Source organism: Vanessa tameamea, chromosome 15 (genome assembly GCF_037043105.1).
Source record: "Vanessa tameamea isolate UH-Manoa-2023 chromosome 15, ilVanTame1 primary haplotype, whole genome shotgun sequence".
In the NCBI taxonomy this organism is placed as follows: Eukaryota; Metazoa; Arthropoda; class Insecta; order Lepidoptera; family Nymphalidae; genus Vanessa; species Vanessa tameamea.
In genome coordinates this window covers 624,030-647,545 of record NC_087323.1, presented here as the reverse complement: position 1 = coordinate 647,545, position 23,516 = coordinate 624,030, and the positions used below count along the sequence as shown (strand labels likewise).

The window sequence follows — 23,516 nt, the reverse complement described above, 5'->3', positions numbered from 1 at the left end:
AAAAGTAAGATCGTTGTCCGTTTTCATAGACAACCTATGTAATTTCCTGTTAGAAATTTGTTTTCATTTAAATTTTAAATTCAATGATAAGTGTTCAAGACTATAAAATAAAATTTAAATTCAATTGTGAGCTAAAATAATTAGAAATGCAATATTATCCAAATAAAGATTTATGTTTTCTAAAAAATGTGATGCTTAGTGTCGCGAGTTTAAAAATATTCTCGCTTCCGGTGTGAAGGCAGTTCCAGAAACATAAGAAAGTGTGCATTTTCATTTATTTTCTGTCTTCGTCATTTTTAGCCACGGTATCGTGTATGAAATTTGTGAAAATCAATTTATTTAATGTTTTTTCCTATATTATTCTTGTGGCATAGACGAGAGTTTTTTCTACTTGCGTGTATTGAGAGTCACCGCGCATCGTCATAGTGGGAAGGTATACATCAACATAATATCGAATATCTTCACTCCATATTTACTTATATAGATACATAGCAAGTGGCTAACAGATACCACGTTTTCGCCAGCTGGTGCGTACGTTTCGGCTTTAGAAATCTGATAAAGTAGCTAATATCTTTGTTAAATAGCTGTCTAGTGGAAGTGTACATAAAATGCGGACGTGAAGTTAATATTGAATTGTGACAGGTTGGTGTGCCCGGCAAGTCGTGTGCTTCTCTGGTGCAAGCTCCGAGGAAGGATCAACAATTCATCCCATCTGTGAGCTCTCGTCCAGTGGGGCGCTACCATTTTATATGACTTTAGCAAGATATACAGGTAAGTTAATTAAATATCAATTAGTTAATTAATATTTTTCCTAAATTCCTTTCCGTTCTATATCTTTGTAGAAATTCTAAGAGGTTATACCAAAATTCGCTTAATTTTTGCTATTTTCTCTAATTTGAATTTAGAAGCGAAGGAGTTTTTAGAAATTAACTACACCATAATAGGTATATATTGCTTTATCATTAATTAAACTTAAATTTCATTTTAAATAGTTATTTAAAAAAAAAAATCAATATTTCATTTTTCTGTGTTGAATTGCGAATTCTTTGCATGAAGTGTCTAATTCCTTTTTTCTATTTAAACAAAAAAAATCCAATTAGATATAATATTTATGTTATAGTATGTATAACAATTTCTATTTTTTGACTATTTTCAATATATGTATATTAATTTCTAAAATATTGAACATTATCAACAAAGAATGACTCGTCAATTTAATGTAACTGATACTTTTATGTATTAAATGTTATTGTATGCAACAGACTTACATTTTTCAAATCAAATTCTGAATGCTAATCGAAGAATTAAACTGTAAATAGATAAGAAATTCGTAAAAAATCTATAAAATAGTCATTGAAGGTATAAAATATATGATTAGTATTATACATATATTCATGTATAGTTCATTTTCTCATCTAAAATATATCTACATATAGGTAATAATCAATTATAAGGAATGCCTAACGACATCAACTCTCAATAACACACATCAAAGAATTCCTTTTTGGGTACTAACTCGTAGTACAATACAAAAATACTCATAGATATATATGTGCATGTAGAGTTCATAGCTTAAATTAAATTAGGTATTTAATGACTTATTGCCGTGACAATGAGTTTTCTGATCAATGCAGTGTTATAAATGTAGTATGATGCCATTGCATCATATTACTGTTACTTAGAGTATATTATATACATCGTAACACTTATGGGAGTTATGTTGCTAGTGTATTCAAGACATGCAATATTTCATTGGGTCAAAATAGTATATATACTGTTTGAGTTTTGAGTAAATTACTCAATAAATGTAATATATTGATGTTCAACTAGACTGACTTTTGTAATAGCATTTAAATTAAATAAGAGAAAAATCAGTCATAAAATGACTAGTCCAAATTGCAGCTTTTATATTAATTGAAAGGGTGGTGTCATTTATTTTAAATATTAATTATTTAAACTACATAGTTTAGTGTACATACACTAAAGGATTAGTAGTAGTTGACTCAGAGATTTAACGGTTTCTGTATATTTTCTAACGGTATGTCTATTTTACCACTGTTATCATAGTTTACGTCAACATCTTACCTAAATTATTAAGTAATTGATTATACAATAATGTCATACCATGTTATACAATAATTTGCATTATTTCAAACTGGTTAACTTATATTTAAAAAAAAAAAGATTTGATTTAAAATATTATTTGGTGGGGATATGACGCGAAATTAATCGTCGCGTGCTTATATTTCGGTTTTATATTTTTAGTTTCTGTGGGTTAGCCTAATTACGTAAAATTAATCAGCATCCGATGTCGAGGCTCATATAGTTGTAGTAGTGGAACAGCAGCTCCACAAAGATAATACTAGCTGATAAAAATTATTTATATACACTATGATAATTTGATTTTATTTATAGTTTTGTAAAATAGTTTTGTTATTTATGTATTATTATGTAAAAGAATATTTTATTTTATATATTTTGTCCGAATACCTTTTGATCCGACTCATGAGTTTTTGATGCCACAAACTTTTTATTTGAAAAATATGCGAATGCGAAGGTTTGGTTTTATATATTTGAAAAAAAAACTTAACTCCAAGGCAAAATTAATTTTGTTAGCTCAGACAATCGTAGGACACCGAGTAACATAATATTTTTACAGTGTATCATATATATTTACTAAATTTAAAAATCTTTTCATAAAGTCTGGTTTATTTATTGTTTGCATCAAGTTTGGGTAAACTCTGACCCTATTGAGTAAGGACACGGTACCTTAAACACATTGTTTGATAACAACATATCAGTTACTATTCAATGAGCTATATACCTACTGATAATAAAACAAACCTATGTTAATCCTTTTCTCATTGCACTATCACTGATTTATATTTCTTGTTTAGGAAGAGGGTGAGGCTCTTGTCGAAATTCGAAAACAATCATTTAAATTTCCAAAGTAAACATATATAAATTTACATACTTCGAAATTTTTACTCTAATTCCCAATTTTTATTTTTTTTATTTTATAAATAAACTCTCCAATCGCTACCAAATTCAAAAATAGACTTGATTAAGGCACTAAACTATTTAGCCTTTGCTGATTTCAATGCTCATAAAATTTTGAAACATAGGCAAAATTACCAATGGTCTGTATCTTGATTGTACGCCTGTAAGCTTGCGTCTGTTATTGATTTTTTAAGAAACGAATCGCAAGAACGACCCTCTCTCCAAAACCTTGAATGGAATTTAAAAAAAAGAAACTACTTAAGCACTTTCTATTTATCTATGTATATCACCTTTGGCTTTACTTATATATTGACATATTATTCCGTTATACGGCTTCCTTTAATATGGATAAACATAGATTAAAAATTCGCTACTATAGTCGACTTATTCGCTTAATTTCTTAACTGGCAAAATATTTGCCAGTTCAACTGAACTGTCTTTCAATCAATGCCCACGTAACATTGAATTGCAAACATTATATTGGATTACTGCGCTGTGCTCTTGAGTGCAAATTCAATATTAAATCAATCCAGAAGGCTCGTTCAGAATGCGATAATAAGATTTGCTTTATCCATCACTGTTAAAATCGAGTTTAGAACATATGGATTTATCTTATATCGCCATTCGCTTAAGCATATCCCATTTATTCCGGGGTAGGTTTCTGCAGCTCTCAAACATCTTTATTCAAGTAGGATCTTTAAGAATTTTTCGATGTTCGTTTTACAGGATTTAATTGAATGTAAAATAACCGATTCGGAATACAGATTCTACTGAAAATATATCGAATAAAATACATCTATATCTGGATCTAGTTATACACAAATGTATATGTCCTGTATGCAAACTACTTAAAATGAATTCCGTGCTTCCGTTCTTAGAAAGTTCATCCACGCTTCCCGTTTTTCTCTTGCCGTAAAGACACTCGACATTTTTTGTACAATGTGTTCTGTTAAGAGAGTAACTTTCAATCTTCATCTAACAGAGTATGTCCATAAAAAATGGGAACGTGCCTTGTATACGTTTTTGAATATAAAAAAAAACAGATTTTTAGTTGTCCGAGCTGTTTGCTTGTTACAAATATGCAGTGAAATATTGCGACTGTTCGCTATGCATTGTTATTCTTTACACGGGCCCGACACGACTAGTACGTGAGTCGTGAACAAAATCCTAAAAAAATCTAGACTCAAATAATTTTCTACTTGTTTTTTTTTACGTTGAAAAAAGTCTGGTGTTTAAATTCGTTATCAAAATTAAGTTACGAAGTTTCGGTTGTCGGTGCAGTTATTTATAGAATTATTCAACTCTCGCCGTTTGTTATCGGGTTTTCGTTTAGACTCACGTCATTCTGTGATAGTCACTGCGTTAATTATACAAGTCGTTAAAATCTCTAGTTATTTATGCTTTCAAGTTAAAATATGATTTTACGTTGAAGCAATTAATTCTTTTAAAAACATGTTGAGGTTTCTATTGATTAAAGTAAAAAATTAATAGATATTTACTTAAACATGTGTTTAATGATTTTCATGAAGTCGAAATTAGTGAAAAGTCCAGCGCTTGGTCTCGAGTCGATAGTACCTAGTTCGCTTACATAGCATACACTGTTTGCATAGAGTCTAGCCTTAGACCAAGTTGCGGCAAATAACAGCAGACATTACGTCCGCGATTTGCCGAAACGTGTTATGTCATGGAGGTCGACGCACTCGCCTTTCTCGGCGGCACACAGACCTCGTTCCCTCTCGCTCCGATGATTGATCGCTGCTGGAAAAACTGTTAAGAGCCGTGCCGAGTTTTCTCAAGATATAGTTTATGGTAAAAAAAAAATCCTTGTAAAAACTATACGAATGTTATGTATATTTGAAGTTGTAGGTATTTCTAGCTTTGTTGTTGTAATAGGATATACCTACCGGTCTGATTTGTACGTGTCTAATTGCGTTAGATTTTTTATTCATTAAGAAAGGTTATATAGTTTAGAAGACGTCACGCTGTGTTACGTTTTGTCACGGTTGGAACAGCTTGTCTAAATAATGTCACATAGCGATTGTTGATTTTTTTATAGCAAGGCAAAAGTATATGGAAATGACATAATTATGTATTCGATTTATCACGTGATCAACATTTCACGTACTGTACTGCATTTTTGACGAAAACGATGCTTAAAATCGTTTCGACAATTTTCGAACGCACTTTGTCCAGCCCCCAGCAACGTTGTAACTCGGGTGAATCAGTTCGCAGCAGCTAGTTATAAATATTAAAGCCGAAATGTTATTAAATTCCTAAAGAATGATAATTTATAAATAAAGGGTGAGACAATGAAATAATACATTTTGTAGATATGTTGTTTCGCTTTCACGTGCATAGCAGCGAAATAGGAACTCTTATTTACAAAACTTTCGTTCGTCGTGTCACAATAAATTATCACATTACCGACGTCACGGATCTTTATTGTAGAGCGTGTAACGCGAAACAAAATTAATGTACACACTGAGTATTATGTTTTACCTTTATCCTAAAAATTTAACTTATCTCCATCTGATATTGCATCTAGTTAAGCGATAATTACTACATTTAATTGTTACTCAATTATCTTCGAAAGTAAATGAAGGATTATTTCTGCGTGGGTTGTCTGTCTGACCTGAGCTAATGGCACATTACATATACGCTCATGAATGCTAGAACATTACCATTAAAAACGCTGTATGTGATGACGCTATCGATTGAGTTTATTCCATATTATTCGTCGCCCGCAGTTTCGTTAGAGTTTTAGGGGCTAGTCGTCAGGTATAAAAAAGTAGCCTATGCCCTTTCTTGAAGTTGAAGCTTACTTACCAAATTTCATCAGACAGACAGACAGAGTAACTTACGCATTTATATTATAGGATAGATTAATATCATATGAGATTGTACCTATATTATATGACGTGTTCTCTAAATAAAACGACGCGAAAGATATTAATTAAGGAAAATAAGATCATATTCCGTTCGTTATAGGTTAATGAAGCATAATGTTAGTGAAAATAAAATTTGACGACGTTTATATAACATCTGCATAATGCGAATCATTTACTAACGATATACGAATGACATTAGAAAAAACGTTACTTGGTGGTATGGCTTTGTGCAAGCCCGTCTGGGTAGGTACCACCCACTCATCAGATATAATACCGCCAAATAACAGTACACTGTATTGTTGTGTTCCGGTTAGAAGGTTGAGTGAGCCAGTGTAATCACAGGCACAAGGGACATAACATCTTAGTTCTCAAGGTTGGTTACAATCATTGTTAAAAATGTAAAAAAAAAACACTTGTATAAAAGTCCTCGAGCGTGTCAGCCATTAACAGTATAAACGCGCTTTATATTTCTGACAACCACTATATATTAATCTGACGATTAAGTCGAGGAGGCTGCCTTTAACAAGCGGTTGAAAAATTTAAAAAAAAAAGTTTCTCGAGCGTGTCAGAAATTCATAGTATATGTATATTGAACCCTCAAAAGTGTCGTATTAAAATTTCTGACGATTTGGATGCGGCCCATAGGAATAATTTTTTTTTTTCTGTGAAAAAAAACGTGACCCTGGGATACTCCGGCGCGTCAGATTTTTATGCAGGGGGTTCATATTGATATGATAGTCTTCCTGAATAATAATCTGACAATTACATGAAGGATTATTATTCTTCTGACCGATTTAAAGGAACTCTAGAAACAAGATATACGTATTCATACATAAAAAAGGTATAGAATATACGAATGCAAATGTTAATTCTCATCTTCAATTTCCTGGACATCCTCGTCATCTCGGGGTTCTGTAACCAAGAATGGTTATGATCATTATGTTATATTTATGTTATGATAGTATAATATATGAAATAAAATGTACCTAAATCAGAAGTATCTCCTAAAATGTCAGGTGTTATGACAATATCATCATAAGCTTCAGGTAGTTGTTTTCCAAGTTTCCATTTGTTACTCGATTTTCTTACAGTAGGCTTCACTTTTCGATACTCCAAAACATGAATACACTTTTTTAACGTTACTGGATTTTTTTTTTATTTTTTCACCAGTTTCTTTTTACAAAAAGCACTCGTTATATTTACGTCAATTATGATTATAATGGATGTAAGACTAATCACTTTAAATAGACAAAACACCACAAACACGCGAAAGCGTCAAGCGTCTACCAAACACAAAAACGCCCCATGGAAACCGTCAGATTATTATATCTCTGTTTCCTACAGCTAAATTAGAAGCGCGCTCGAGTATTTCGAGATTTTCTTAACGCTACGCCCAAATCGTCAGATTATTGAAATATACACTTTTCTAAATGTAATTAATCTGGTATTACTTAATCTGACGCGCTCGCGTTTTTCAGAGGATCGATTTTTTTTTACTAATCTGACGGGCTCTCCTCAACACACGCCCCCATACTAAGGGTTGATACTTTATAAAAGTATATTAAAGGGTACAAGGATTCTTCCTATATGTTTATCTGACAAGCTCGATCCACTGCAAAAATCCCCTCTTCGCCTCCCCTACTATAAGTTTACTGTTAAAGAAATAAGAAACCTATTTGAATAAAGAATATTTTTAATATAATATCCGGTTTTAAAAAGTGCATTTGAAATGACAATTTAATATTATGTCTTACTATGGCAACTCTTTGTGTGGTTGTCATCGGTTCTGATAGAGGTATTACAAAGAAATACTCTTGAGAAAACTCAGTAGCTAGTTTTTAATTAGATACTAGGTATTTTTTTTAAATAGGACAAGTTCGTTGTCCGGTTTGCTTGTGAAGTCTACGGCGCATCTCAATAGTCTTATCGATCGATCAGGAGATGCGTTGATAACCGACCTCTGACGCGTCCACTGTGAGAAACATTTTCAAATGATTCACGTGTACTTCGTGCCTTTTGTTATAACTCAATGATATGTAATAAAATATTATAATATTTGATTTGTTATATATCGATTTTGTTTTTTTTTTTATTATTTTTTTTTTGTAAACGTTTTTGGTTATTCTTTATTAATTCGTTACGTTGCTTATTTTTATTTCATTTCTATTGATAGTCCTTAAAATTAATTTTAAATATCTACCATGCAACATAACATTATGCCTGTCATGCAACATAACATTACGCCTGTGCTAAAATTTCAAATCGGCGGGGCTCGCTTGGAAGGTTCGAGTCGGTCGCAACTAGAATCGATAACGCGGCGCATGCGTCCTGACGTTCCACCCTAGCCTCCCTCCCTTGCACCCAGTACCTCGGTACTTCCTGCGGTGCCTCCTATGCCTTTGGCAATGCGGAATACTATTTCTGTAATAAAGTTAGAATAACCTAATATCCGCATGGTAATTTTTAAATACATATTGAAACTATAATTGAACTAGGTATTACCCGTGGCTATATGCGCGTCAAATTAATTCTTCTATAGGTTCCATAATTTATATTCTTATTCCGGGTCTCAGGCTGTATTTCAAATTTAATTAACAATGATTTGGTTTAGTTTTGATACGGTAACAAGCAGACAAACGGATTTACTTTCGCATGTATATATATGAATCTTTTTGATTATTAATAGTAGGATTGTCTAATTGGCGTTTACGTTTTTTATTGAAACACTCATCTGTCAACCTAATATATTTACCCTACGCTATTTGCAGCCTTCAGATCCATAAGTAGCAAGTGAATTACGCCTCGTAGGCAATTTAACTATCCGTAGGCAAATGTAATCGTTTACTGAATATAGTAATCGGACACGTGACACAGGAAACTTAAATTTTAACTACCTTTGGTCTTATCTTCATTTATATAAATCTTCTGCACGTTTGTATGAAATTGAACACCCTAATAGTTGGACCGAATTCGATGATATTTTTGTGCATTCGAATAGTCTACTTAGGGCTTTGTGCAAGCCCATCTAGGTAGTACTTACCCACTCATAAGTTATTCTGCCGCCCAACGGCAATATTTAGTATTGTTATGTTCCGGTTTCAAGGGTCAGGGGGCCAGTGTAATTACAGGCACAGTCATAACATCTTACCTCCCGGGATTTACAGCGACAATATCTATGGGTGACCACTTACCATCAGGTGGCCCATTTGCCCGTCCGCCTACCGATTTACCTTTTCAATCTTATTTCACTCGGACGAAGTCGGGACGGGCACCTAGCTTATATATTTAAATGTTATAAATATCACGGGAAGTTAATAGATTTATTTTATGGCTAACGTCATAGAATATGTTCAACAAAGAATTAATATTATCATCTAAAAGCCTATTCGCTATGGATTTCATTTGTACGTATTGGACTTAGCGATCTTATTTTTCGCCAACTCATTTCCTTGTAGGCTTTGGTTTAAATAAACCTTACGATGTTTACGTCAAATAGTTTTATATCAGTTCCCGCAATAGATTGATTGAGCTGAAATTGTGGGCACCCTATTGTTGCTTACAATGTTATGTAGTATGCGTAATAACATATATTTGTCGAAATTAAAAAATAATAAATCACCCATTAATTCTAAACGACGAATTCATTCTTTGTTGTCGAATATGAAAAAATAAGTAAATTTTGCAGCTTTGGATTCTACGAGATTTTACTTTGTAAAACTCGATGAATAATAAATGCTTTGGTGCATCCTCTTCTTTCTTAAATACTTTATTTAATAACTCCATGGGAGAAAAATCAGACAGTAAGGACAGTAACGGAGACTGGACTGCCTTTAGTCGGAGTTGCTAATCAAAATTCTTGAAAAAAAAACCCAATACCTTCTAAACCAACCTGGGATTTAAAGTTAGGACTCGGGAATGTAGATCCTTAGGTCTCTTATAATTTTGCCTTACATGTCTTCGTTAGAACTCGTGCTCGAAGTGTCGGATACGACCACTAGCTAATTATTCTAACTAAAAAAATAAAGCATTGTTTTTCTATCTTCCAATACGAGAAGTTCTAAGTATTTGAGACTCAGTTAATTATATAATTAACATTTGCCACGCGGATGTAATATGTAACGACAATGTGTTAAATAGGCCACTGCCTCAGGTTGCTTCAATGGCTCATATGCTTGCTCGCTTTCGTGAGCATTTTTACCACAGTAAGCACTGAAATTCTTCTCATGTAACAGCTTAGTTTCAGTATCGCTATGGCGTGTGGTGCTCAGCTATCTTCGAGACGATTGACAATTTATTTTGAAGAAAAGGTCAAAATTATTGAAAATTACTTGTTTTTGATTTGTGACGTGACCAACAATCGATGATTCAAAAGTTACTCATTTTAAACGATCGATCTCTTAGAACTGTGAGTAATATAAACAAAAGGGAAGCTAGAAATGATTTCGACAATATTCGGATGCATTTCTCATACATATTCCGGATGTGTATACAACAAAAAGAAATTGAAAACAATGTTTAGAAGCTAATAACAACATAACATTGACGATATAGAATTCGGTGGACATACGCAACGGACAATTTACATGTAGCAAATGAAATCAACCTTGACTCGGCTGACGTTTGGCTCGCCTCCGCGTTAACCTAACCCGATACTAAAACGACCTGGCCAGGCGACGTATCGCTTTGATAATTTATTTGTAATCATTCAATATGTCGCGGTTTACTTGTATTTTGTGTGGTAGGTATATACATATGTCATAATATTGATGATTAAATTACAATTATTTTATTTTACGTTGTACTTTGTCTTTATTAACAATTTAATCTTAATTGAATCAGTTTTATTTTTTTCTGTATGTGTCGTAAAATTAACAATAATACTCTTCATTTAAATAGGCTTCTCTTACAAGCATTTTTGAATTGTAAAGGTTAAATAGGTTGGTGGTAGGGTAAATGGACTAAGTATGTCGTCACCATTGTAACCATTACTTAAATTGCCAATGCGCCACCAATTTTGCCAACTACGATTTAATATCCCTTGTGTTTGGGGACACTGCCTCACCTTTCGAACCGAAACTCAGAAATACTAAGTATTGCTGCTTAGCGGTAATTTTAATATTATGAGTAGATGGTACCTACCTAGACAAGCTTGGAGAAACCTTGAATTTGTGCTTATAGTTCCGTAATAGAAATTATGAGGAGATTTGCACGTGTCAAATTCAATTCTGGCACATTTAATAATATGCTAAAAACTGTTTCTTCCAAATTAAAGAAGACCTAAGCCTAAGATTATTTCGTATTCACGAATTCAATTAGAATTAATAAGATACTTTTCTAGTATTTGTGATGGAAAAATAACGAACATACCTAAATATATAACGAATTTTTTGTTTGCAAATCTTGAGAATGAAATGATGGCTATTTGAAATAATTAAAATGTAAATATTTGTATTATTCTACAAGAACTATAACTAAAATATAACGTACAAAAAATCCCGCTGAGTTTCTTTCGCTGATTCTTCTCAAGTCCGAAGTGTTTATTTCGGAACCGGTATTAGACTTTTTGAATTTTTTTGACTTTGACCATATTTCGTAATGGAAAATATCTTAATCAATATAATGCGTCGAGTCTAAAATATCCGTTCCATTACACGCAACAGTTACATTCAGTGTATTCAAATATACACAATCAAAGTCCATTTCGCGTTATAGTATCGATTCTAAAATCCAGTGAGCCGCGAAAGCATTCGCTCACGCTTGACTGCTGGAGGGTTTAATTGCGTTCCTTCTGAAACGACCGGTTGAAGGTGACTGGATCCTTATCGTATTAACTCGAATGATCAAACGGTTCACTGATCATATACATTACGTGTTTTATTCACGTGGAGACATTGGTGGTGCACTTTTTTGACTATCGCCCGGCTATTTATGATAGTAGAAATATCTACGAGGCTTAATTCAGAAACTACAATTATCTTTCTACTTACGTATCAAATGTACGTACGAAATACGGATGGTAGTGTAAGTATTACTGATTTAATAATGTAAACATTAATCGGACAATTCTACGATTAGAAAAAAAACGACTCGTTTTTTTATGAAGGAAATTTAATAAATTTTCGTGCAGTTTCATTAGAAAATGGAACCGAAATACGGAGTTGATAGATCATGTAGAACACGTGGGTTGCTTAAACCCGGACAAGGACCATTGTATTTGTAAGGTACATTTCGCGCACGAAGATCTTCATCTTACATCTTTATTTTCCTTCCAAACATTGTGAGGAGACCTGCATGGCTTAGATTAAATTAGACCTCATGTTTATCCAGCAAATCCCCTGTGTAATATCCAATTCGTTTCCGTCCAGAAGTGAAAAATACCCACCCGAGTAACATTATCGTTACTACTATTATACGACGAGAAGTTTCACAATTTTCCCATTGCAAAATGGCAGTGGCGGCTATCGTATTGATTGTTTTTTTTTTTATCAGAGATGTCACGAGTAACACCGGAAATTTGTACATCAACATGTTGAACGTTTAACTCGACCGGATGTTGATCTTGTTGCAATGGTATCTTTTCTATGAAGCGTGCGATCATAGACAATGTTAGTTTTAGTCTATTTAATCGGGTTAGTTAGTATTTGCCACGTGCTCAATACATTTCATCTCACTAACTGACACAATGTTGAAAATATTATCTTGATTATTTAATTTTCAACTAAACAATCGCAATAATTTAGAAACTAACAACAAAATCGAAATAAATTAAATAAAAAAAAAACTTGTTAATAGGTCTTTGTGATGATATGAATAGATGTTGAAAAAGAGTAACTACTGAGTTTCTTGTCGGTTCTTCTCGGTAGAATCTACATTCCGAACCGGTGTTAGCTTTATTTTAAATAGTTTGTTAAAAGACAATTCAAAAGTGCTTGTAAAAGCCTACTTGAATAAAGTATATTTTGATTTTATAGTCTGTATGGACAAGTACCACCTTCATTACATATTCTTCCACTAAACAGCAAAACATGGTATTGTTGTGTTCCGGTTTGAATGGCGAGTGGGTACCTACTTACATATTAACGCCACCGCAGCAAAAAAACTGCGAATGCGCCAATATTGGTTAGGTTAGATTTTATTTTCTTATTTAACCTAACCAATACTGGCGACTTCGCAGATTTATTTTTGGCTGCGGTGCCGTTAATATCTAAGTACCGTTGAGTCCACAAAGGGACGTAACATCGTAGATTCCAAGGTTGTTGGCGCACTGGTGATGTAAGGAATGGTTAATATTTCTTACAGCGCCATTGTCTATGGGTAGTTATGATCACTAAACATTGGATGGCCTATTCACCAGGCTCTAAAACAACCTACTCTTCGACTAATTTCTGACAATTTAAGTCGCATGCACTATATTAATTTTATTTTTAAAGAGTAGGCGTTTATATTATAAAACGTATAAATTAATCCTTCAATTTGTCAAAGTTGCAGTGTTTAAGTTTATCAGATACGTCAGCCTTCCGATGATATTGCATTGAACGACAGGATTAAATTTTATTAAAACGAAAATAATCACTATTCTAATCAACTAGAGACAATTTTTACGTGCATCGATCCCGATCTAATTACAAGTTTGTACGTGTACGACGTTTGAAGGAACGCGAAGTGCGCGTTGTGATTTCTCGTGTTGTTGTGACTTGGAATGTATAAGCTAAGAGTAATATCCCATTGCTCGCCCAAGGCTGTCCTCTCCCTATGAGAAGGTATGGAACAAATGCCACCAAGCTGTTCCAATGCGGTTTGGTGGATACACATGTGACGGTATGTCATTGAAATTAGACACATACAGATTTCCTCACGATGTTGACCTTCACCGCTGAGCACGAGAACCTGCAACAATCGGTTAAGATGCACGCGATCAACAGCTCCAATTAATATAAATAACAAATGTTGTTTACAGTATAACATTTATCAGTGTTTACCTTTAAACATCAAACATAATTACTATTAAGTAAATGCAAATCATTCTTTTTATCACATATTTGTGTATATTGTGACATTATTATCTACATAGGTCAAAGGGTACATTTTTTCGAAATGCTTTCGGCGTTTCTGACCTTAGCGTCACAGACCTGATTATTGAATGTTTCGCCCAGAATGACGCGTGCGTGTGTAGCGCAATGCGGACTTTATAGCCGTAGACAACACCCAAATATATTTTACACGCAAAACAGATGTTCCTTCTTAATGAATGTAATATTATTTTATTATGTAACATAAATGTTTTGATACAAGAAGATTTTAAATAATATATATATTTTTTATATAATACTAATTAATAAGCACTTGCCGTTTTTTATTAAATAAAACAAGGTAATGGTGTAACGGTTTCTATTATATATAATATAATATTTATTTTTATTAATTTTTATTTATCATTGAGAAAGTACAATTAAGTATCATATAAAAAGACAAGTAAACTCACTAGTTTTACTATACCTGCACCTTAAGCAGTACATAATTATTATAGCAAATAACTCGATTGAAGGAGTACATAAATAAACATTATTAAATGATATATAAATAAAGTCAAACACTATCACGAAGTGACACTATTAGTTAGGTAAGTTTATGTACATAACAATTTTTAGATTTAAAGGTTTTCATTATATATTATTATTATCTGGAGTTCATGTTCAATAGGAATACCGACGTCTAAACATTTATTTGAAGTATACTTTTGTATAGATATTAATTAATATATCTACTGTTTATTTTATGAGTAATTGTATTTATTAAACACTTTTTATTGGCTTGTCTGCCTGTCTAAACAAGTAAATGGTTATTAAGTTAATTTAATACCAACGAAGCGTCGACACAATGTTCAATATATATCAAATTTGACTTTACACAAGTATTTAGTGTTTTGGAATGTGTCCAAATTGTCGGGAAGTTTTATGGTGCAGTTATGCGGATATCGCGTGATCATAGTTTCAAGATAATTTTTGTGTAGAATTAAAGAAATGTTAATACAGTGTGTTCAAGGCTAGAACCTACTTTAATTGAAATTATTATGATTAAAAAGTTGTTTTGCTCGTTGAAAAATAGATGTCGTCAGTTTTTAGTTAAATCACGCCTATGTTTGCATTACGTGAAAGTATGTCCTCCGCGATGAAGTCAATGCTTGCGTTGTGCCGAGGTGTGAATTCATTGGAAATACCACCAGGATGAACGTCATTCAGAGCCCGAGAATGTCCAAAGGTGGGTTATTTCAAACAGATGTCCGGTAACGCTGCAAAAGACAAAAGTGGCCCAAAAACGAAAACTCTTAAATATCAGGAAAAAGAAATCGCACCTGTATGAAATACTCGTTTACTACTTGATACTCGGATGTAACATTGCACATATTTGCATATACAAGACTTATCTTATAATCTACCAATGTTAAGTACAAAAATTTCGTTTTTTTTAAGGTATAAATTCTGCATATAACGCTTCAAAATTATATATTTTGTCTCATTAAAAGAATAGTTGCAGTTGCAGAATATTTTCATAATTAATAGTCATGTATAATAAATTAATAATTTATTAATCGCCGTAATAATGACGAGTGAAATATTCAAATTACATCGTATAATTTACGTACTTTTATATAATTTGGTGTTGCCAGTGATTATAATTATTAAATGTCGAATAATTTGTTAAATTAATTTAAAATAAATAACACATAAGCAAATAAAAAAATATTGAGCATGTAGCCATTTAAAGAAGCTTTGTTAATATTAAAAGAATATTTTTTTCATCTTAATTTCCATCTCTGATAACGCTCTAGTCCGCTAGATTGCCACTCGACCCGGCCCAAAGCGTCAGTGGTCATCAAAAGAAACTTTACACTAATGAAGGGTACTTCACAAGCTCTGATAATTTACGACGTGCCAACGATATGACCCTGAAAGTTAAACTCGTCGAATCGAATTTAAAAATCTCTTTAAAATAATTTAAAAATATATTTTTGATCATGAAATTGTAATATACAAGTTACATGTTACGTCTTCGTACTCTGCTTTATCTGTATAAAATTGCTGTAACACCAAAATAACCATCGACAACTATATCTAAATCTAATATCAACTATTAATTGCTATCTAATAATATATTTTTGGGTATTTGCGACAATCGGACAAACAAACTTTCACCTTGTGAAGAAGTAATAAACAGTATTCAATATTCATCAAGAAAACAATCAATTTTCATGATGCAGTCGACTGTGACGAAACAGTTTTGATAAGTTATTGCAAAACAAAGTCTTTTCTTATTCGTCCAAATCATATAATCAAATACAACGGTTAGGTTGCAGATTTAAAACCGGAAACTATAAATCTTTCTATACGAATTGCGGTGGCCGAAAGTAGTATAAGTATATGTATAACATTTAACGACACGTTACAATCGTGTGCGCGTAACTCAGGTTTATTGACCAATCACAAGGCTCACGCTCAAGGACCTATACGTACGAATAAGGAACGTGTTACAGTGTGTTAAGTACGAAAAATTTAACACGGGATTTTTTAACTAAATTTAAAAGGAATTTAGGCTTATATTCGCTTGCACGCAAAGGCTTTAGAATCATGATTTTTTCACTCTCGTACTACACGTGTTGTTGTTTTGAACACACAAGTTGTCAGACGTCGTTTTAAGTTAACATTTCGCAGTAAATTTTATTGGATCACCTTGAGTTCTTATTCATTTTGATTTGCAAAATGCCAGTTACATAAAGTAAGTTCCGTAATACTAATATATATTTGAATTGCTGAATTTATTTTTAAATTAGTGAAAGAAAAGTAAAAATTAAAACTAAATCATTTTTCAAAAATAATTTATCAATTCTTATCAATTTGTAGGATGAAAAGTGTACCAACGTTTACCGTACTCATTAGCGAGCCGTCACAAGCTGAAAAAGTACGATAATTTGTTATAGTTATTTACTCGTATTACTATTCTTACGTCAATCTTATTGTAAACTGATAAAAAATTGATAAGAAATATTTGTTACAAAATATATGTCCTATCACTATACTTTAACAATTCGATTCAGACAGTGAAATTAATTCGTACCATAAAACATCGGAAAAATATATATTTGCTCACTTTGACTTGACTTTTTTAAATTAAACAGTTTAAAGGAACTGTAGATAATTAAGATATCTCAAACAGATATGTCTTACTAGAATTAGTGGGAGGTAGAATTATTTCCACCTGATTATAACTAGGAGCTATTGTTTTACCAATTTCAAATTTAAGTAGCTCAGAGTCTGGAAATTGTGTATACATTTCAGCACTTCGGGTCCTGCGCTGCCCTGAGATCTTTTCCATTCCATTCCAACACTTGTATTTGCGTACATAGTCATATATAATAATAATATATAAAAATAATAGTATGTATTATCATGAAAAGTTAACCAACTCAGCAGAATTAATCAGTTCTGCGGAGTTGAGTTGAGTTGAGTTGGTTAATTTTTCTTGAATATGCCGCCGTGGCTAGAATCGAAATCGTAGAAGGTGGCATTATTTTCAAAAAAATATTGATGTAGTTATTATTGTTGCAGAGACATCAGTACAGTGCGTGGAGAGTGGTCGGTCTGTCGCGGCGAGGGGTCACGGCTGCCGGCGAGCGTGCATGACGCTTCACACACTAAGCAATACTGCTCGCAGGTCAGAAAATAGCTCGTTTTTACATATCACGTAGTTGAGATGACATAAACAAGAAGTTACGAAACAACGAAAGAACGCTACTTGCGATATGTTATGAGAACATAGTTTAGAAAGACTTTCACCAGCGATTCCGTCACTCATCAAGATTTTCGTAGTTAAAGAATGTAGCAAGTAGAAAGAACGAAGTCCTATCGGATCATTACGTCAGTTGAAAGTCCTCATCATACCTAGAACTTTGCGTACGCGAAGTAGCCGCGGCGTATTCTGTTACAGAAGATCAAAGTTTTGCAGTAACAGACATCGGAAACTGCTGCCGTTGCGGCAGACGTGACTGGCGCGCTCCGCGGGTGCCCCCGGCCCGCATGCCGCTCTAGACGCCCAACCGTGCACTCGTCACACCAAGCCTGGTGAGCAGCCCAATGCCCATTCTGACGTGTTCACATCTTATGTAAACGAAAATAGTCCCCCCGTGGTAAACTCGCCTGGGTGTATTAAAGGTTTACGGGCAGATGATTTTTTAAACGGCTCTTAAATCTCATAAATGAGGCAGCGATATGTTTTAGATTTAAGAATTATCATGCGATTCTAATATGATGGAGATGAATATAATAATATTTATTACGTTTCGATTGTTACAGATCCAGTGTCAAAAAAAAACCACCCCTGGAATAATTAGTTAGGATTATAATTAAGTGAGCACATAAGCAGCCATGGGGTCCGTTAACGTAAATCGGAACGTGGCGGACGCGTTCTACCGCTACAAGATGCCGCGCATCTGCGCCAAGGTGGAGGGCAAGGGGAACGGCATCAAGACCGTCATCGTCAACATGCCCGAGGTGGCCAAGGCCATCGGCAGGCCGGCTACGTGTGAGTATACCTAAATACTAGCCGGGATTGGCACAAGGTGCTCAGACTATACCCCATACCCTATAGATACAAGTCAAATTGAAATGAGTGTTCGTATTGTCACTGTACATTAATAATAACGAGAATGATTTTATAACATATATTTTATGCAATCAAAAACATTTATGGATAAATGTAATATTTCTTAAAAGGCTAATTTATATGAGCGTTCATAACTTAGCTAGAAAATTTGACCAGGTATGGTCCCTCTTGTTACTTTATATTTTTTCAAAGAAGCCGTGACAAATGTATGTTTGTACTCTAGATCCGACCAAATACTTCGGTTGCGAGCTGGGTGCTCAGACACAGTTTGACTTCAAGAACGAACGTTTCATCGTCAACGGCAGCCACGACTCCGCCAAGTTGCAGGACCTGCTGGACGGGTGAGAGATAAATCGTTGATTTTTTTGGTCTAGTTAACATGATAGTCTACAAATCGCGCGGTCATGTTGAATTGAGGTCGGTAGTACTGTCCAATGTTGGTTATGTGGTTACCGTTTAACATGTTTATTGCGAAAACGTTTTACATGTTTATTTACTCAATTCCCAGGTTCATCCGTAAGTTCGTGCTGTGCCCCGAGTGCGACAACCCGGAGACGGAGCTGATCGTGTCGACGAAGCGCAACACCATCTCGCAGGGCTGCAAGGCGTGCGGCTACCACGGCCCGCTCGAGTTCAACCACAAGCTCAATACTTTCATACTCAAAAACCCACCGGCCGCCGACCCCAGCATGCAGGTCCGTGGCCAGCAGCATCCGCTATGACAACAGAATATTGACATAAAATTGCCATTGATACAAAAATCACTATTATAATTTCTTATGTAATGTTACAATGATTATAAAAATAAAATATCTGTTTATTCATTTTCAGGGTTCATCGCTGACGGAAGGCAATCGTGGCAAGCGCTCGAAGAGAAGCGGTCCCGCTGCCAACGGCAATCATGATGGGGATAATCATGACGCTAAAAATGTAAGTTTTAAATATTTATTTGATAATATACAAAAGTTTTACAACACTTTTATTTTGGAACATTTTAAATTAAAGAGTATTGATAATTCACTATATTTCAATATTAAATTGAGGCGGAGAAATTCTATCTATCTTATGTATGTTCTTAGTCAGAAAGAGTCAGTCCCTTAATTTACTATTGTAATCATATTTAATGATGACATTATGGTAAATAGGAGAGCGACGTGCCGGTAACTCCAACAGCTCCGAATCCGAAGAGCAAGAAGAAGAGCAAAGCTGCTGAGGATGATGATGATGATTGCAACTGGACGGTCGACGTGAGCGAGGAGGCTGTGAGGGCGCGGATGCAAGGTAATGTCTACACACATAATCAAGATACTAAAATCAGAGCCCACTGACATTGCTTACTTTAATTCAATGGATTAGATGCAATAGACCTTAAATCTTTTGAATACCATCATTATTTACGTTTATATAATTACGCTCGTTACAGATTTAACCGAGGGAGCGAAGAGTATGACTCTATCAGAGGACAGCGAGAAGAATGAGAAACAACGTATGGACTTGTTCTACTCGTTCCTCAAGCAGCGCTCTGATGCGGGCGAAGTGGAGGGCACGAAGGCCGTCAGCGATATCTTGCACGAGGCAGACAGGTCACACACTAAAACACACTTTAAAAGTACACTTTAAATCGTCCATGACTTATTTTATATCCACGCACAGGAAAGCGGTGGATGGGACTCACTCCCTTGCCTTTTTAAGGTTCCGTACCTCTAAGGAAAAAATTGACTTTATAAGATCATTTCGATGTCTTGTCCGTCTGTCAAGACCTTTTTGTCAGGAAAGCGTAGCTATATAAAGTTGAAATGATTACCGAATACTGAAATCTACGGACTCTTGGAGCTGTGAAAAAATCAAACCTACGCAATCAAAAGATATGGCCGTTTTAGTAGCATTTCCCACACATTCGCAAAGGGAATCAAAACCTATAGGGTGATTTCCGTTGACCTAAAATCTGTCGACGGTTTTTTCCGGTCGGAAGCGTCGTCATTCGACCTGCCGAGTAGGTCTCGACGCAATCGACCCAAGGGACTCGTCCGACTGTCGTTTCCAGGCTGGAGGTGAAGTCCAAGGCGCTGCTCGTGGCGTTCGAGGTGCTGGTGGGCGCCAACACGCTGGCGGCGGACGTGAAGCGCCACCGCGTGCTGCTGCTGCGCCTGGCGCGCGCCGACCCCCGCGCGCCGCGCGCCGCGCTGCACGCGCTCACCGCGCTCGCCGCCACCAGCGCCGCGCTGCTGCCGCGCGTGCCCGCCGTGCTCAAGGTAGCGCCGCCCGGCCCGCCGCCCCGGCCCGCCGCCCGCCGCGCACTCACGCCCGTGTGTTGCAGCTCCTGTACGACCTGGACATCGTGGAGGAGAAGACCATCCTGGAGTGGGCGGCCAAGCCGTCGCGCAAGTTCGCGCCCAAGGAGGTGGTGGCAGACGTGCTGAAACGCGCGCAGCCCTTCATCGACTGGCTGCAGCAGGCGGACGAGGAGGACTCCAGCGACGACGCCAGCGAGGAGGACATCGAGGTGCGACGTCTATCCCCCTTTACTGTTTCACATCTGTTTTAATAACTGTCGGTTAACGTTGAAATGTGATGTCTGTAATCAATCAATCAATAATCAATTTTGTGATGTAAATAAAATTAAAATACAATCATCACATGCACAGGTACTGTTTAGACTGTTATTTTTATTTGTTCTATTTTTTTTTAACTATATATCAGATCGAGTACGACGATCGTGCCAAGGTGACGCCCATCAAGGCGGTGACGACCCCCGCCGCCCCGCCCAAGCCGCAGCAGGAGGACGACGGAGACATCGATGTCGACATCGACGCCATATAGACGCACCACCACCACCTCACCGTCACTGTCACTGTCACTGTTACTGCACCAGACCCACCCCGCACCGTATTACGTGTTTCGTAATCTTACAATTATCTAAACAAATTGCCAAATAAATTAGTACTTTTCAAACCACTTAACTCTTAATTAAATATTTCCACTATAGAGAAATAGTTTTCACCTGTTTTTTTTTTTTTTTGAGATATAATATTCTGCGTATGTACACTGTGTTGGTAAATTTATTAATTAAAACATATTTCAAAATGACTCCTCACTGTTACTCGTTTTTTCTTTCACATTATGTAAAACACTTTATGGCTTCACCTAAAAAATGTGTTTTGGGGTGATTAGTTAAACTATGCTGCGACCTCTCCCTTCGAATGTGAAATCGGTGATGATAGGAGAGAAATTAAACACCCGTTAATCAAGTTTTTAAGTGAGGCGCATATATTGGATGCGAGACACGTATTTATAGATAGTTAGTATATATGGACCCCATGTGCTGAAAATTTCCTATCAATACAGTAGTCGCTCTACCGATAAGTTTACAATTTTTAAAACTTTACTCATAAGCGGTATTGTACGGGCCTGATGACGGTTTCTATACCATGAAAAAAATTACATAAACACATGTATCGACTTGTTCTAGTAATAGAAAGAAATAAAGTTCTACAATCTGGTAAAGAAGCCGTTTGGGCCATTTTTCAATTGTCTATCGATGAATTTAGTGAAATATAAACATAATAAAATCTGTTGACACTAAATTCATCCGAAGACATTAAATTTCTGTGTAAATCCGTAATTTTTAATATAGATATAAAAACATAATCCGTAGTGTTGTATTCTAAACGCTTTGAAATTAGAGTGACTAAAATTAAACTAACTTTATATATTCCAAAACTTATGCGTAGGAACGAATGTTCCTACGCATAAGTTTCATTTTAATTATATATGGGATTTGATGATCCAATTACTCTATCTCGGTTTAAACGTCACAAATTTGGTGACAATATGTAATAATTTAATACACAAAATGGTTTATTATATATTGTTTTTTTTTATGAAATGTTTTAAAAGTAATTAAATCGTGAACTTGCGATAACGCACGAAATAGAAACACAATTTTCAACTCTTTCCGTTCACTTCATTCATGTTCCTCGCTTCGTTCATTTATATTCATTATTTCTTATAAAGAGTATGAAAAGGTTTTTTATTTTTTTACAACAGCGACGCCGCTGCTGTATTGTTATAATTTTAACACAATTTATTTAATAGATTTTCATTATTGCCAACTTCGTGCGTTTATTATTATGTGTTTTAAGTTAATTATCTCAATGAAGTGGAGACGTTTTTTGTAATATAGCTAGCAAACTTCGGTCGCCGTGACTTTTTCCTCCATTCAAACTATTATTAAATAGAATATTTTAAAATTGCCACCTGACAATTTTATTAGATTTGTTTTGTATTCAAATACATTTGGATTCTATATTAGTGTTTTATTTCACGAAACCAACACTGTTTTCTTATCATCATTAATAAGCACTGTAAGTACTTTTAACTGCTAATTACTTTTTACAGAGTTCTTCGCCGGAGGTTCAAATAGGACAATGAGATTTGGATAAATGCAAATTTTACAACTTTTTAACGATTTGATATGTTCCCAGCAATCTGGAGCAGCGCTATTGCCGCGAAACTAATTATTACAATAAATTTGATTTGGCTTGAACTCTTTAACTCTGGTATAAACGATATAATATACAAGTTCTACAGCCTAATAAATTATATCAGAGGTCCCCTGCATTTTTGTCTCATAGTCCACTTTCAAAATTTAGCTGGTTTCGGTGGACCCACTGCAGCTACATTTTTACCGTATTCCGATAGTTGAAGTCAAGCCATAATTTTAGTTCTGCGCTATTGAAAGCTGAAAAGTTTTCGTAGACTTACGAATTGTGAACCTTTATTTTTTTGTAACACCAACATGGACCCTCGTCGAGTCACCCGTAGAGCCCTGGGAGTCTACCTGGACTTTGGGAACTAAGACCTGATACCTTGTAGCGTAATACATAAAAAAAACTAGCGCGTGATCACCTGTCATAGAAGCTTGGGTTTACTATTTTTGAGTCATAGAAAATATGACGTTTAATAGGTTTT

The 23,516-nt window shown here is 34.9% G+C and overlaps 1 protein-coding gene across 4 annotated transcripts; it reads left to right on the top strand.

The window, feature by feature from the left end:
* The first annotated feature begins 133 nt into the window (after positions 1–133).
* On the top strand, positions 134–22,851 carry LOC113396521 (eukaryotic translation initiation factor 5). 4 transcript variants are annotated; one of them, XM_064217043.1, is made up of 14 exons: positions 134–433; positions 643–771; positions 17,492–17,597; positions 17,871–18,004; positions 18,236–18,464; positions 18,769–18,886; positions 19,054–19,240; positions 19,377–19,475; positions 19,691–19,826; positions 19,969–20,128; positions 20,590–20,797; positions 20,863–21,048; positions 21,246–21,380; positions 21,424–22,851. In XM_064217043.1, exons 5-13 carry the CDS (start codon positions 18,308–18,310, stop codon positions 21,363–21,365), a joined length of 1,371 nt encoding a protein of 456 aa, XP_064073113.1. In that variant the 5' UTR covers positions 134–433; positions 643–771; positions 17,492–17,597; positions 17,871–18,004; positions 18,236–18,307; the 3' UTR covers positions 21,366–21,380; positions 21,424–22,851. The 4 variants fall into 4 exon arrangements, with proteins under 4 accessions (XP_064073113.1, XP_064073114.1, XP_064073111.1 ...); XM_064217044.1 differs by having other exon boundaries at positions 137–433; positions 17,889–18,004; positions 21,246–22,851; XM_064217041.1 differs by having other exon boundaries at positions 137–433; positions 21,246–22,851.
* Positions 22,852–23,516: the final 665 nt, after the last annotated feature.